Here is a 17239-nt window from a genome sequence, read left to right as displayed (position 1 = left end):
CACAAGTTCATCAACTGGATCGTGTAAATCTCCCAACCACAGGACAGCAGAAAGGAATATGGGGAGGGGGGAAGATTGAGACAGAAAACAGGTATCAGTTAAGACACAGAAACAGAGTTAAGAGATAAACACAGAAGTGTCATATTATAGTAACACCAGGAAGGAGCGAATGAAACAAGAGCCTGAGAAATGGAAGATATCACAGAACATCAAAGAAGTATTTAAGCATGACAGAAAAGGAGGAAAGGTGAAGGTCACACACAGAAAACACGCCACACTTAGCAATATCATACTTGTGCAAAGTTAAAAACGCACCACACATCACTTTACCTATACCAGGGAGTTTCCCCACAAAAAAAAACATTTATTTGACAGGGTAAGTTACCATTTCAGAGCTTTGTTTTAACTCTTCCTTAACTATACATGTGATTTGTTTCTTGCAAAGGTGAAGGTTCAATAATTCACTTATGTTCCCATGAGAACACGACAGGAGAATGAATGCACAAAGACAGAGAAACCAGAAAAAAGCTTCCATGATTTACTAGGCATGCGAGAGCACTCCTCCACCACAAAGCAGTCAATAATAAAACAAAGTCAATCAGAGAGGATCAGCTGCCTCAAAAGTCTTCAAGAGCTACTGTACACCAGTAAAGCCTTTCCCACAACAATTGTTGCTTTGTAGGCTGCCTGGAACTTCTAACTCCAGCATCAACTTTGCTCAGTTCCCACAAACTACACTATGAAAAATAAGATGGCTACAGATTTATTCATAGTGCTACAGCAGATTTTTAACTGAACTGGGAGCAGCGGCTGCGGCAGGGCTGCACGCTAAACTACCGAACTGATGAAAAACACTTATTTGTCTGAATTCCTCCAGAAACTAGTAATTTGTGTACACACTCATGTTTGGTTCTGGTGGGGGTTGGGTGGCTTTTTTTTTTTGTTTGTTCCCTCCTCCAAATGGCTAGAACAAATATTTTTTAGGCTAGCCAAACAGTCTCCTATCTTACAGATTAAGAGCACCTTAACACTGTCAAAACAACAGCTAATTATTTACCTGCGATGACTCTGCTGTGCGTAATGTTCAAGGATATTTGCTAGGACAATGCTATTAGAACATGTACCTTTTGCCACTGTGACCCGAGTCACCCTTTATCGCTCTGGAAAGTGATAGTTTCAAGGCATGCAGTTTTGTGCGAGCTGCAGAGGGGATGGGAGACAGGGTACTGTGCAGGAATATAGAATGCCATTCCAGGACGTCAGGAAAAGAGGCTATAAAACATCCACTGCTTCTGCTTATACTGGCTGTAAACCAGCCTCACCGCTCCTGCAGGCTACTTCAGTTGATGCCATTAAAAACAAGAGTCATGTTTACACTCAGAGCAGCAGAACATTGCACTTGCTTAGCAGCCGATCAGAAGTGTTTCCAAGATGCTGTAAATATTTAATGCAAGTCTGCTTGCCTCAACATGGGTTTCGTTTGTTGGTTTTAGAGCCACACGCCATAAAGGAAGGTACAAGGAAACACTGTCAGCCAAACCTTGCTCCCACAAGCATTAGCATACTGGCTAAATAGTATTTTGAATTATTTTCAGATATACTTAAGTTTGTTTCAGACCAAGAGTCCATTTTTAGCATGCGGACATTTTTGGACTTTTAAACTCATGCTTTTGCTGAGGGTTGACTGCACGTCTGCCAAGAAAAGCCAGCTTCTCACACAAATAAAGAAACAATACTATTTGAAGATATAACTTAAATAAGCAGGCTTTTTTGTTCCCATTGCAGGAGGGCGGCAAGGATTTGGGAATGAAGCAGTGAAGTTGAGCCTGGGAAGAAGCTGAGAGGTATGAAGAAGGTGGTTTAGTTTATGTCTTTGTTTCTCACTAACCTATTCTATTTCAATAGGACATAAATTAAATTAATCCCCACCCCATCAAGTCTGCTTTCAACACAATTGAAATTGGCAAGTGATATCCCTGTTCTTATCTCAGCCCATGAGCTTTTTCCACCTTATCTTCTCCCCCTTGGCCAGTTGCAGGGGGAGTGAGAGGAGTAGCTGTGTGGGCACCTGGCAGCTACCAAAGTCAATCCACCACAGGGGCTGAACACCAGACCTGTTTTGTAGAGTCAATAAAGATGATATTAACTGCAATAAAGGCACACTTACTGCAAGTTATGCAGAAAAATCTTTCCCCTTAGCTCAGGGAACAATGTAAGATAGCAAACTAGTTTAGCTGGCCATAAAATAATTCCAGCTCAACTCCTGAGGGCAAACTCTTGAAGCTATTTTTATTGCTATAAAAAAAAAAATATCCACACACCAAAAAAAAAAAAAACCAACCACACACAACAAACAAGCAAACCATCAAATACATAAAAAACCAAACCAGAGAAACAATGGATGCTCTACATACAAGAAAAGCGTATTATGGCATTGTACACTATCAGTCATAAATCATTTCATTCAGAAACAACACTTGAAACAGCACTGTTTTCTGATATTAATTCATTGCCAAAATGAAATATCTCAGAAGGATAACATATCTTGCATTGTCAGCAATATCTTGGTTTCTCTTTCAATTCCAAAGCCAATAAAATTACTTGGTTAAAAGAAGCGCTTCTTTTTTTCTCCCGTAGTCACTGACAGATAAATTACTCAAAACCGAAAGCACCTGCAATAGAAGGCTGCCGCGGTACATCGAAGTGGGAATAACAGACTGTTTGATTATTTTCAAGAATATACCATTTGACTATATTAAAGGCAAGAACGAAACTACATCAGAATTAACTAAAAAAACATGAGGTACTCTGCAATTGGTTTAATCCTGTCTAAGTACCAGCACTTGCAATTCTTGCTGCTAACTAACTTTTGTATAATTAGTTCTGTCCACAGGTCAAAAACAGAAAGCATAAAATACTTGCTTCCATTTAAGTGCCCAGCATATTTACTGCTCGCTTACTACAGCAAAGTACAGTATCAAATGATGACTTACTGATAGTGAAGTTAATCAACAACACTTTATCTCATTTTTATTAGAGATGTGAGCATGATCATTGTGGGAGTCTCTACATGCATTCAATACTACTAAACATAAGGTCGAGGCATGTCCCCACAAGAACTTTATCTGTGTAACCCACACTTGGAACCTTTTTAAGCTACTGGAGTTACTGCCTGCAGATTAGATAAGAAATGCTTGATTGAGATTTCATGGCAACAGATACAGGAATGATGGTGAGACATCAGGTGACAGCATTTTCTGCCTTTCTTGTACAAAGTGATAAGAATCCCAGTGTATAACCTTCAGGCTCAAATTGTCACCAGCAAGCTGAAGCTTAGAACTTTGTTCACTGAACAGAAAGCTACCACATGAATTAGCAACAAATTATTCTGTCAAAAAAAATATAATGCAAGACAGATTATAAAAAATTAGAGAAAAGAAAGTGGATGCTATTTATATAGATTGGTTTTCAAATACTCAGTTCCAAGTTTGTATTTATTTCAGCAACAAAAAAGATCATAATCATATTTATTTGCTTTCTGCATTATAAGTGGTGAAAATAGCAACTAACTTTTTTAGAAAGGGGCGTGCCTGACGAATTTGACAAAAAAACATGCAGACTGTATGTATAAGAGAGAAAATAGCTTTAGAGGGGACCTATTGTTCTACCTTCAGAAAGTATCAACTTTACTATCTCTTTGCTACCTTAAAAGCAGCAGTGAAAATAAATGTTTTCCTATATATAAAAAGACTCGGGTCACACAGGCTAAGTAAATATTGATTTTACTATAGCTGAGCTGGGAGCAGAAGTTAATTTCAATGGTTTGCACACAGTGTTTTATGAATTGCTTTAAAAATATTTTGCATTACAAGGTATTAAAACCAGCTAAGAACCTTTTAAAATAATCTGAAGCTTAAAATGATTGAGCTGTACAATTCTAGCAAGGGGAAAGTATAGCTGAGAGAAAAAGAAGCTATATTAAAGGCTCCACACCACCAGCTCAGAAAGCCCAGCAGGATGCTCTCTTACAACCCGAGACAGGCAGTCCTGAAGCCTTGGTGCTGGGGGACAGCTCAGGACCCGCAAAAGCGCTGGGCTGGAACCAGTCACTAGCACAAGAGGGTCAAGCAGGGACAGGAGCTCCCAGGTCACCACACATTATTTCTTTAAAAAGTAGCCTTATAGCTAAAAACCTTGATGCACGCCTTTTAGCCAGTTTACCAGCACAAAGGGAAATGCGTGATCTTTGACATGGTCAACATTGTCACAGTTCCAGTATCAGCCCAGCCCTCTTTGCATCCCAGGCATACAACTGAATATTGCACCTATATGCTGGAAGTTAGTATTTCTCTGGCTCTAATTTTGTGTTAATCGGACCCAGAACAGTTAAGCATGCCTGAACAATATTTTGTCTCAATAACGAGGAGATATTTCATAACAGCAGCATAAAATGCGCACTGTACTGAAATTTCACAAGACAGATAAAACAGATACAATTCTGCTTCCATCTGCACAAGCGACACTAACTGCTTTTTTAACTGTCAAACATTACAGAAAGCTGCCAGTACACACTGCTGCGTGCCAGGTCTGATGCAGGCAGACCCAAGGGGAAAGCTGCCGACTGTCCCCCCGCGCAGCACTGAAGCCAGCCACCACGTTTCTGAATTTCTGCGGCGACCCTTGAACCGTTTGTTTGCTGCTTTTCTAAACACTTAGCTAGAAACCCGTCTCAGTGTGTAACAAGTGTCACAACACAAGGCATCTCCTTTTCCCCTGCAGCACAAGCACACTTTTTACCCACCAGAAGGATCAGGCCGGGAATCACTGCAATTCACTTTCTCATTAGAGATTAGTAGATTAGAGCGGGCTCCACCCAGACTCCACACAAATTAGGTCACATAGGCAGGCCATGCCGCTGCCAATTCCTGCCCTATTCATCAGGGACGAGGGCAGGAAGCATATGGAACCCTCCAGTTAAGGGTCAGAACATTTTAGCGAAAACATAAAAGTGAACCAGCAGCAGGTTATTCACTGGCCAGAGGGAACGTGGTTTCTCCACACGGTAGAAGTGAGTCACGGGCGCCGCTCAGTCCGGCGCAGTGCGGAGGGGCACAGTCTGCTCCCAGCCACAAAACGCTCCCCGACAGTTTGCAAAGGGGACTGTACTACAGGACAACAGAAGACTATTTTCTACTTTCTCAGCATGCATGTGCGTTTAATAGTTTATTATACATAGGAAGAGTTTAAAAAAAAAAAAAATGAAGTCCTTCAGAACCTGAAAATCAGTTTGTGTGAAGACCCAAAAGTTCTTCAAATTATCGTACATAATACAATAGTAATTCTATGTAATCTGTTCTTACCCATTTCATCTACAACAATGCTGTATTTCAGAACACATCCTTTATCACCTGCTGCCAAAAAGGAAGCATACCTTTTTCACGTGTTTAAAAAGCCAGAGCTGTTTCAAATCAAACAAACCTGATGCCCAGCACAGCTCTACTAAGCAAACCAACCAACCCAGGGCTTACAGCAACGTGAACAATGCAATAAATATTTTTACTATCGTAACAGCCTATGGGCTCATGATTGAATAATTTCAAGCTGCATATATCTTGTGGGAACACAAATAAATTCCTTCCCACCTTTCATTTGTAGGCTAGTGTTCCTGGGATTTCCAGAGGTAGGCTACCAGAGCAAGAAGGGGAGACTCAAAATGATAACAGAAGCTAAATGCAGAGTTTCAAAAGAAATGCTGCAAAACTACCACGAACTATTGCAAAACGCCTCAGTCGTGTAATTGCCATTATTTCCTACTGCTATAAAAAAAAAAAAAAAAAAACTTTTAATCACTGGGGTGGAAGCTGCACAATAATTAGCTCACACAAAATGTAAATTGATCTCTTTTAAATACAGTTGTCAACAGAAGAAAAAGCTAACATAATAATATTTAGTGGCATATTGTTAAAATGCTAACAGATTGTTCAATTATTGCAGAGTGCCTTATTGGCTTTAAGAGTTGACCTTTTATAGAAACAGTGCCACAGGGCAATCTCTTCCGGAAGGTTTTGCAGTACTGGCATCTTTTTCTACCTCCTTAATATAGGGTAAGAATCCTCCCCTCAAATGACAGGGTGACATACATCTGGGTAATGAGGCAATCGAGGTAGGAAAAAAAAATTAAAAATATTCACATCAAATACTGCTACACCAGTAAAGTATGCATATGTAAATACAAAATAGCCCCGTAGCTTTCCTGGAACAGTTTCAGAAGTTCTCCTGCAAGAGTATAAATCATCTCCCATGCCATGGAACAGCAATGAAGAGAGCCCATTTGTTTGAACAGGTGAAGAAAGTAAGAGATCCCTTGTTTTTCCCTCTTCCAGAAAAAGAGCCAGCTTTGGTTCCAGTTAGACACCACACTGCCTACCAGTGCCACCACGCTGCCAGCATCCATCCCCGACTTGAACTTAAAAGGTTATTAAGAGAGGTGAGACATTTATAAAGACGACATCCCGCTAGATGAGCTAAATTGCTGTTTTGTAAGTTTTAGGCTATAAACATAGCCTAAAAACAAAGATTGCTCTGACTAGAGGTGCTCATGTTGTTTAGGCTTCAGAGGACAGAAGAGTCTTACCCATTTTGTTTTCACCTAAACTAATTAATTTACATTCATATACTTCTATCATATATGACCTCCAACCTCCTCCTTTCTTCCAGCCCCCACCAATCCTCACAACAAGCAGGTGACCAACAAAACTGAAGTTGCATCTCTGCTGGCAGCACAACGTTTACAGGCTGAGAATCACCTCTAAGCCTTCCAGCCAGCATGCTGCACACAAGGGGCTTCCTACGCTTCTCAAAAGCCTCCCTGATATTTACATTCTGGATTTGTGTGAAAAGCAATGGACATGAGGAACAAACAATTATGCACACATATAGCCCTCCCAGGTTTTCCACCCATTTTTTTTCCTGCTTGAACATTTGCAGTACTGCATCAACAAAAATTCTGTCCTCTCAGTCTTCCCCCCGCAAATTTAATTTCTTCTACCTTCAGTTTTTCTTTCATTTTCCCTCTTGTGCCTCTAACCTTCTACCTTTTTTTCAGATCTTTTGCTCTCCTCTTCTCTGTGCATTTCCAACACAAGCCCTTCTGAGTGTCCAAAGCCACAGTCCCTCACAGCCTCCAAATACATAGTACAAAAAAAAGCGAGCAGATTACAGTGCATTTGAGACAGTCACTCTCCTGGGAAGCAAATTGAGTGTCCTACACTTTATGAAGACTTAGGAAGGAATTCCCTGGGAAAATTCTGCTGTTTGATTAAGAAAAATTATAATTGCAATACACCAGCCATGATAAGCACACTTAAAAACAGGGGGTTCTCAGCTCACAGGAAGTTAAACAGGCCTTAAGGAACAGTCACTAAGCACACTCTGCTCAATCACATCAAGCACCTGAGCAATAAAGTAGCTGCTACTCAACTAGACAATTTATATCTTAGCCTCGTCCCAGTTAGGACAGGCACCATCAGAGAAATCATCCACAGACATGCAGACATCACCAAATATTACCTGTGTACACACACTGGCACTTACACATTAAAAACACCTGAAGGACTGAAACAGAAAATCTCAGAGAGAGATCGACCCCTTTATTATCCCATAGATGAACATTTTAGAGGTTTCACAACTCAAGTGTTCATCAGTTAATTGAATGGCTGATTATAACACTTGCCCCAAGTTTATACTCTTCTAAAAATACAATGATAAAGAAGAAAAAAAAAAAAAATCAATATATAGTCCTCAAACTCACACAGAGCCAGAACAAACATTTTCCCTGAACAATGGCCCAGGCTGAAAACCAAGGAAACTGATTTTCTCCTACCTCTAACTTTCCAAGAGTGATCAACTGCAGCTGTACCTCTTAGCAGGCTGAACACATGCAGATTTTGAAGAACACCAGATCTCTCCGACCTATAATTTAGCAAGCTCTCCAGAGTCAGTTAAAAGCAACTTCACTCACATTACTGAGTCTTCTCGACATTTTTGTCAGTTCAGACAGGGCCATAAAGGAAAAGTTCCTGCTCTTAACTAAACTGGCATATATCCAAATCCACCTCATTGTTCTAGAAGCAAACATACATGAGATCAGAGTCCCAGCCCATCATTTTATTCTTAAGTTAGCCATTATGCTGCTACATCTTAAGAGGATTTTTGTTTCTCTTTTTAAAAATCCATATTCAGACTCCAGCTTTATCCACCAAAAAACCCACATCAAACAAGTCAAATGGACCAAATTCTCTATTGATCAGCAGGTTCTGCATCCACGACTCCACAAAATAATCAGCCTCCATCTGCCAATTACTGTATCTAAACAGGATACTCATAGGTACTAGAAAACCTCAAATTGCCTTTTCTGTGCCAATCTGTATTATTTGGTCCTGGTCACAAAACAGCAGAAGAGTCGATCCATAAGATGTCAATTGGAACTGGTAAGAAAGGATGGCAGAAAGAAAATACCCCCAATTTCTTCTCCTCCAAAGCACCCCTCCCCAAAACATATTCTTTCCAAGTTACAGAAGATATTGCTCCCTAGAGATACCACCAAAATGGAAAAAAGTGTGAGGGGTGAAGGCACTGCTATAAATACATATATTAAATAGTCCCAGAAGATGCAGTAAGAAGAACTGTACAGAATCCAAACTTAACTAAACACTGAAACCACTGTAACAATACATAGTTTAAGAAAATTGGGGGCATTAAAGATTGTCAGATGGAACAGCAATAAGCTTACGCCATGAAAAAGTAAACACGTTATAGGTGAAAAGGAAGCCTACGACACAAGCACTACCAAGAGGATCTTGCGACCGCAGGTACAACGCAGCCACAGCTCGCACAGCGCTTGCAATGGAGCAGTGCCACAGAAAACAGCCTTTCCCCGGACTGTTTCCTGCCATGCCTCCACAACCTGCTCCTGTTAAGAGCCAGAAAACTCAAACAGAGTTCAGAAAATCAGCTTGCATCAGATGTAGAAGATAAACACAGACCAACATGACTGCATCCTTTTATCCACCACGGTCTTGAAAACCTAGGTAAGCATGCACTCACCCGGCGAGGGGTAACAGGTCTGCGTGTCGGCATCCTGAGGTGCAGCAACCTTGTACTTTTTCCACACAGCTTTTCTGGCTGTGTGAACGCTCATGATCAAGCTCACTCTTTGAAAAACAGGAAAGTGAAGATGCAGAGGAAGTACACGCTAGTACCCACGCAAGAACTGCATGCCGGGATTAGAGGGGGAGGGAAGCACTGGTTTTCCTCAGAGGGTTCGACACATTCAGCCACATGGTGACTGACAAAACCAACCATTCAGGAAACAAAGTTTTTGAAAGACTGCACACGAACAAGTAACAGGCTTCAAGCTAACTGAGATGATTTTTCTCTTTAAAAACAGATGGATATGCTGCTTTGCTACACCTTATGAAAACAGAAGGACGCTCCAGCTTTCAAAGCGCCGGCAAGGCGAATTCTACATACAAAAAACAGGAAAGGCAGCAATTCTCCTTTTCTGTTCAGATCAACCTCTCTGGTCAAATATCATACTAATTTTAAAAATCCTACAGATATTTAGCATTTACTTTGCAAAAAGCTTGCAGTATTAGCACAACACTTTTTCCATACATTCGGTAGAACTTGAAATCAGAACAATTGTGCAAGGTGAGCATCCAAACATTTTAATGGCCTTTCAAAAGAGCACAAAAAACGTTAACACAAGATTTTAGCACGAATAGGAATCTCTACAATTTTAAATCTCCAGGTCAAAAAATTACGGACTCTGATTAGGCATGGAATTACTGCACAGTGGAAATGGCAAACAAGACAGACCACAGCCCAGCAAAGCAGAAGGTTAATAACGCAAGGCTATGTTAGCATCAGAGTTATTTTACAAGCAGGCCTTTAAACTGGGTTTACCACTGATACGGAAGGCAAATCCAGTCCCTCGACCTTCAACATCCTGTTGCCAACTTTATAATCAAATTGGGAGGACTCCAAATTCTGTAGTTATGAGAGATGTGCAATTCCAGATTACATGCTTTCGGATACTGAACTGTACAGAATTCCAGTAGTCACAAAAAAATAACTCAAGAGGAGATTAACTGTAACACAGAAGTACAAGCACTACAACCAGAAAGGAACTATGCACAGGAGAAGTGGTTTTAAAAGCAGAAAGATGTTATTTGTCTGTCTCATGGTTATTATGCTCTCAGAGAACAATTCTAAACGCAGCTCTGATCTCTTCATTAATATGCAGTTGGGACAATTTACTGTGCCACATACCAGACAGACACTATTGGGGCAGGGGGCAGGGTGGGGGGGAAATCAAGGGGAGGGAGGGGGGCAAGAATTTGTCTTACTTTGTTTTGGGTTGGGTTGGTTGGGGTTTTTTTCCCTGATTTTAAGAATTCCTCAAAGTTTAAGTCTGAAAGACGCACACAAAAGGAGTTTTGTTTCTTTGAATAAAGACAACCATACATTCAGGGGCCTAAATCAGACATTTCTATCCAAACATTTCTGTCGACCACACAAACAAGAGTGAAGTGGAAAGGTAATTAAGTTTTAAAGCTAAAACTCCTATTTTAGAAACAACCAACCAGGACATATTTTACCATAGCAAACACAAATGTAAACCTTACTGTGCCAAGCACTTCACAAAGACAAACCAAAACGACACTGCCAGCTGTACCAGGCGTAAGATGACAGTTAGCAGGCGGCCATGCAGGTACACCAGAACAGCACCCAGAACCCCCATTTTTTCCAAGTCTTGATGAGACCGGTCTGCATTCCCTAAGAGCGCTCTCCTACTGATCCAATTCCCCATCTCACCTCGGTCCCTGCCACCCCAAGGTAAGGCGCGTATATAAACAAATTAAGACTCCGTCGGACACTTGCCAAGCCTGAAGGGTATGTGCAAGTCTCAGGAGCTGGCTATGGTTTGTTACAACACTCCGGGGTTTCCCACCGCTTGATAAAAGGGTGTGGGGGGAGTGAGAGCAGTTAAGGGAAACACCAGCCTCTGAGCCCCTGCTCTTCAACATGAAGATGCTAGAGGGTCTGAGGGAAGCTGCTTATTCCCCAGACGTTCTCCAGAGAACCCTAGCTCTCAAGCTCTGCCTGCCATCAGCAACTACCTCAGGTACATTAGAGAAACCACTTTTATCTAACAGCAAATTTTACTTTGAAAATCCAGCACTTCAATAAGGATAGATACTGAGAATATTTGTTAACTTAAAAAGGGGGAGTTGTGTTGTTGTGTGCGTCTGTGTTTTGTTTTTTAATTTAAATATAGCGTATCTCATGCCTAAATAGGGATAGAATTATTAGTATCATATAGGATACTAAACCAATAGGGATGTAGAATTATTAGTATCATATCAGAACCTGTCTGCAAAGAACTTAGCTTTAGGATGGCAGGAAATTTTTATTTATTTCTTAAGCTAAACTTTTAAAAGTGAAGCTATGGCCTCTGCCAAAATCTGAAGTACTAGGTGTGAAATCCATGCGTTAACCACAAAAGCTGATAAGCAACAGAGAAATGGAAGCTTTTGGGGAAAGTAATCTTCAAAGAAGGCATAGGAAGAGTATTTGCTTTTTTTTAAAACAAACTCAAGAGCTCAACACACTAGCACACTCTCTACCCATAAACCACTTCATTTGTTAGGAGAAGACGGCCTTATTCCTACTACTACTGAATTCAATAGGCCATTTATTTAGCAGCTCTGACTGCAGTACGTGCTCTCTTTTATTCACTCTGGTGTTGACAGCAGTAATCAAATTTTGTACATACCACTGGCTCTATTATAGTTCAACAGCAGCTGGCTGGCTGCCTAGTCTTCTTATCATCATGTAAGATAAAAAATACCAGTCAAACAGACCAGCTGAAACTACAGTGGGAAGGCTGAAGTAGAGCGAAGTAGAAGTATAGTAAGTAAAAATGACATGGTTTTATGCTTGTCTACGTATTACAAAGCATGGAGAAGAACATGGCTAGGCTCAACGCATGACGAGCTGACTTTAACAGTTTTCAGAAGAATTGGAACTTACATGGCAACTCAGTCCTAATAGAAGAGGAAGTCTGAATGCCACCCCTCATATGTGAGACAGAACCCATCCATAGCTCAGTCCATGCAGCAGGGAACGGGAAGATTAAAGAGTGTAGAGGTGGAAGAAAAAAAACTAAAAAAAGGGGAGGAAAAAACACAGAGAACTGTATCCATTCATTTGGAGGTGAGCTCATAAATACTTAAGATCACTTCTCTATCGCAGCACCAGCACGTATGAAGTCAGCACCAGGTCCAAAGTAAAATTAAAGTTCACAGAAGCAAACAACAATGGGACTGGAGGGCAACATCCTTTAATTATAAAAATCCCCTGTATGCAAGGCAATCTAGAATGGGATTGGTTTCCATTTCTTCTTTGCCTTCTGGGAGCCTTCCAAGAGCCTTGAATGCCTTGACCCTGAGAAGAGGAAACCGGCTTCTTTTTCACAGCCTCGCTCCTTCTAGCTTTGTTCCACATAGGCCTTGGTTAATCCTGCCCTGAACTTCCACTCTTCCAGACAAGTCTGCAGAGAAAGGCATGTTTTATGGATGAGAAAAAAAACAAACAACAACCTAGAGAATTTCTTATGGGAGCAAAGCAAGGAGATACAGAGTTCTCCCTTTGCTTTCCTTCTCCATCATGCACAAGCCAAGTGCCTTCTCCTTCCTGGAGGAGGAACACGCTTCTGCAGGGTTCCTGCACTACCTCTCCCTTTATAACACTGCTATATTGAGCTTCTGGATAAGCACTTCTCAGGCTGTGGGACATTAACACCACATAATTTTCTTCAGGATGTTTTATTTCACCACAACAACATGACAGGACTTTTTTTTTTTTTTTTTCTCTTTCCACTGGCCCGACAAACATGTTTTGAATTAGCAGACCACGCAACTTGAGCAAGCAAACAAGAGAGCTTAGAGAGCAATGCTAAGGAGAAGGATGCTGAAAAGGCAACGACAGGAATTAAACAGAATGTAATGTTTCAAGTGTCTGTTAACCCCTACTTCCAGGAAAACCCACAGCAATAGCAGCTTCAGACGGATAACAAAGTTTTTAGCGTTTTATTTATTGGTTATTTAAACCTCCTTTCACACAGCAGGTTCATATCAGCAAAAAGTTTTCTCCTGGAAAAGGCTTAGCAGTACAGTAATGGCCCCCGCTACTGTGGAAGAGGAACACAGTTTTGAGTATGGCAGCTGTTGGAGCACTGCCATACAGATAACATACAAATACTCCTAAGTGCTCACACACCAAACCCTTCCGGCATGCAGCGCTTCAGCCGCCCTGCGCTTGACACATGGTTCTTGTAAAACAGCATGTCTGTGGCTGCTGCAAGTAACTGAGCCATCCTGCAAAAGAAATAACAGCAGCAACCGTAGATAACAAATGGTGACACCTTTCAAGAATCTCCACAGGTTTAGTTACTCTTTTTCAAAGTTCCTTTTTTATCTTTGGAGAGGGGGAAATCCCTTTTCCTTCTTGTACAGACACTAAAGGGAGTATTTTGAATGTAAATACTGAGAAAACCCATGGAGCACATTATCTTTCTGAAAGCTTTGTTTACATTACAGTCATATCTGTGAAACCCAACCACAACACACAACCAGCGCTCCCCTTTCACAAAACGTCCTGGGCCACCTGTTGCCAGCAGCCCAGTGGAGTGACAGCAGGTCTGCAGGAGATGTAGGAGCTTTCTGCATTCTGCTTCTCATTTCAGATGCTAAGCACACCTTCTGAAAGAAGGTTGCTGCCCATTTGTGGGCACCTTTATAAAACAAGTCCCAGTCAATGTGTGACAGATGCACAGCTCAACGCTTGTGTACTTGTACGCTGGGGTGTAACCTGTATTTCAGTGGAAGCCCTGTGCTGACCCCCAAGGCAGCACGCAAGCCCAAGCACAGGAGAGATGTGATGCCCCAGCTCCTCCAAGCAGCCACCCTTGTGGTTTACAGTTCTCAATACCACTTGCCCAGGCCGCAGGCATTGCCCTGCTGCAGTGGGACAGACTGGGGAACCTGGGCTCAGCCCACCAGGACAGGACACTGCCCTCAGCAGACCCTACAGCATTACTAACTGCTGTAGGAAAAGGCACTGCCTCCAAAACTCATCTTGTTCCTCTGTCCTCCACATGCCAGGCCATAATCCAAAGCTTGGGAAGCAATGACTTACGTAAGCATATGAATAAAAGTTTACTTGTACCTCTTCCTGTCACTCATACTGTAAGCATCAGTTTGTGCCTCCAAGAACAGAAATGTCCCAAAGCTTCCTTCTAAATTGCACAGGGATTCTTCCTTAGTAAGTGTCTTCTGATTCATTCCTTTCAAACTAGAAGATGTAGGAGGGAGGAACAGGAAACCTGTAGGACTTCATTTTTAGTTGCAGTTATGTTAATTTTGAGCACACTTGAGTAGGTATCCATTCTGGCTTCTGTTAGTTAAATGTACTTCTGCTAACAAACTCAGGCCAGGGTACACATCAATAAAAGAATAAGAATCATCCTGTCAACAGCAAAAGAGCAACCCAGAGTACTCCAGAGCCTGTAGGTCAATGTATTAAGTACTCTGAGCTCCACAGGATACAGCTCCTACACAGAAGGAGTCTCTTCCTCCCTGTCTACCAACTACAGCAGCAAAGTACTAACTACCTTCTAACTTTAGTACCACAAAATGGGATGAAGGAGGAGCTAAAAGCTCTAAATGCAACCTACCTATACATACATATATACACACACAGACACGCTATACATACACAGTCTGAACAGCAACAGACCTTACTAAGCCAACAGGAGCAGCCAACCCTCACAGCTTTCCCCACACAGACCAAGCAGGGCTGTGCAGAGGCATTGGGGTTTGCCTCAGGCTGGGCAGGCAGGAAGGACAGCACACAAGGAAGCCTGGAGAGCAGCAAGAGCAGGTCTGGAGCAAGCACACAGCCCTCCGCTTGCCAAAGCCTTCAGACCTTCGCTGAGAACACCTCTAACCAGCTAGTGCTGCAACTACAGCCTTCATCCTGAAAGCTAAAACCCTCATTTCCTACCACTGGGGGAGAAGGAGGGGAGATAAACACAGTTAAACTTCTCACAGGTGCATTTTGACAGCAGCACAGTCAGAGCCATGACTGCGGCATTAGCAGTTAGCAGAGTGCCACCAACAACGGCCGCTCCAAACATCTGGAAGTTTTTCATGTCCTGGGACAGTGCGTGAGTGATCAGATAGCACCCTCTAAGACATTAACTCTCCAACTGTACCATTTACAGCACACTATTTGTGTACTGCCACTCAGCTGTCACAAGTATACTTATTTATTACCAGTCTCCTCAAAATTAGCATTCAGTTTCTCCCACCCAGAGCCAGTCTACTTCCCATTTTACACATCCTTTTCCAAAATTAAAAGCTATAGAGGGCAAAGGGAGGGACAGCACTGTGCACAGCTGCTCTGACTTCTGCGGGAACTGTTAACAGTGGCCTTTGGACTTCCCACAGTCACCATGCTGAGGATGGGGAGGTTTGCTCCCCAGGAAAAGAAGGATCTGCAAACAGTCTGCATTACAAGCCCCGAGTCTCTCCATTCCTTCCTTGAACAGGAAGAGTACTACAGAGAGCTCCCAAAGCTAAACAGGCTGCCTTTTCCTAGACCAGAAAGTTAGAAGTCAGTAAGAAACCATCAGAGGCACCCTGAAATTAAGGGGGAGGGAAGAGGAACTCTGTTCCCTGTAGTTATTGTAGCTGACTGGGCAGCTCAGAGACAGCCTTCCTGCAAGCAGCTTCTGATCCATTAGCACATCTAACAAATACATATGAGAAATTTGACTCCTTTGTGCCGACTGGAGTTAGTCCTTTAAGACTAAATACAGCATTTACAGAGAGAGGACAGTTACACACCCAACACATCTACAGCTGAACTCTCCATTCCTCAGAGGATACACCTGTCTCCTGCCAAGAACCTAAGGCAAGCATCCCTTTTTCTGAAACAGCAGTGCTGTTATCAGAGTGGGGGGGGGGGGGGGGGGAACAAAAAAAAAAACACCACCAAACACACCACACACCAGCAAACCAAAAAAAACCACACCTAAAGATGCCTACTCAGCTCAGCAGGGGAAAGCTGTACTGGGTGTGCAGGACCTGGCTCAGCACCACAGCAGAGCCTGGGTACACGAACCCAGTCCAATGTCCTGGAGTAGCACCACAGCCCCTGGGGCCACACGCTGCCCAGCCTGAGGAGGGTGGGTGCTGCACCATTCCCTCTGCTGTACCCGGCCAGAGTCACACCTCAAAGGTTTTCAAACTACAGAAAACCCATCTTAAAATTACCTACTCTGCTGCCACAGTATGAGGCTTTACTTTCATGAAAGACACCTACGAAAAGAAAAAACCTACCCAAAAACAACGCCCCACAAAACACACTCCAGGGAAATCCTCTTTAAAGCCTCCAGCTAACTGCAGACTTACTATACCTCCTGTTAATTTGTCCCAACAGTTAAGTTGCACTCACTATTAAGAGCTTACACACAGATTCACAACCTTTAGCAACTGATCTGCTTTCAACAGCTACAAATTGCAAATCATTGTGTGTTTGTTTAAAGCTGCCAAGACTGCAACCAGGCCAGAGAGTATATTTCAATAGATAATTCAATATTAGATGTTTTGGTAGGTATAACACTTTACAAAGACTGTATTAAAAAAAAATCATTGCATTACAGTTGTCAGATACTAAAAGTGCATCATTAAAACTATTGTTAAAATTAATGGTCTTCTTTCTCTCCTCCCTCACCAATTAGCACAGCAAGAAAAAGATTGAAGTAAAACCATGTCTTTTGTTAAACACTGAATCTACCAGAACCTGCAAAATAACAGGTTATTAAAATCGTCTGAGGCTGAGGTCAGTTTACAGAGGACCATCACACAGCAGCTATAGCAACATCAAGCCACCACACTGCACTGCCAACTAGCAATGGGAAACAGGTAAGAACAAAGAGCAAAGTAACAAACAGCATCAACCTGCTTTCTTAGGGCCACAGAAACAGAATTAAAGCTCTCAGAGGGAGGGCTCTTCAGTTTAACACAGCATTTCTGTGTATCAAGGGACTAGGGGAAGGAGAAGACCAGAAAGGAGACAAAGCACACAGCACAACTGAACCATTACCTAA

The 17239-nt window shown here is 42.1% G+C and overlaps 1 protein-coding gene across 6 annotated transcripts in view; it reads right to left on the bottom strand.

The window, feature by feature from the left end:
* UTRN (utrophin) overlaps nt 1-17239 on the bottom strand; it is a gene marked incomplete at its 3' end in the record, with an annotated part of 398254 nt that overhangs the window by 353701 nt on the left and 27314 nt on the right. For 2 of the 6 annotated variants that reach the window (XM_080390592.1, XM_080390594.1), the window contains exon 1: nt 9106-16055. The exons of 1 other annotated variant lie outside the window; for it this stretch is intronic. In XM_080390592.1, coding sequence (XP_080246718.1) covers nt 9106-9199 — 94 coding nt within the window. In that variant the 5' untranslated portion in view covers nt 9200-16055. Of the gene's footprint in view, nt 1-9105; nt 16059-17239 lie in introns of those variants that run through there. 3 more of the 6 variants (XM_080390590.1, XM_080390593.1, XM_080390595.1) reach the window with 2 other exon arrangements.

Source organism: Falco punctatus (assembly GCF_963210335.1).
Source record: "Falco punctatus genome assembly, chromosome: 5".
Classification (NCBI taxonomy): domain Eukaryota; kingdom Metazoa; phylum Chordata; class Aves; order Falconiformes; family Falconidae; genus Falco; species Falco punctatus.
Note: the sequence above shows the minus strand (reverse complement) of the source record. Positions and strands in the feature narration are given on the sequence as shown.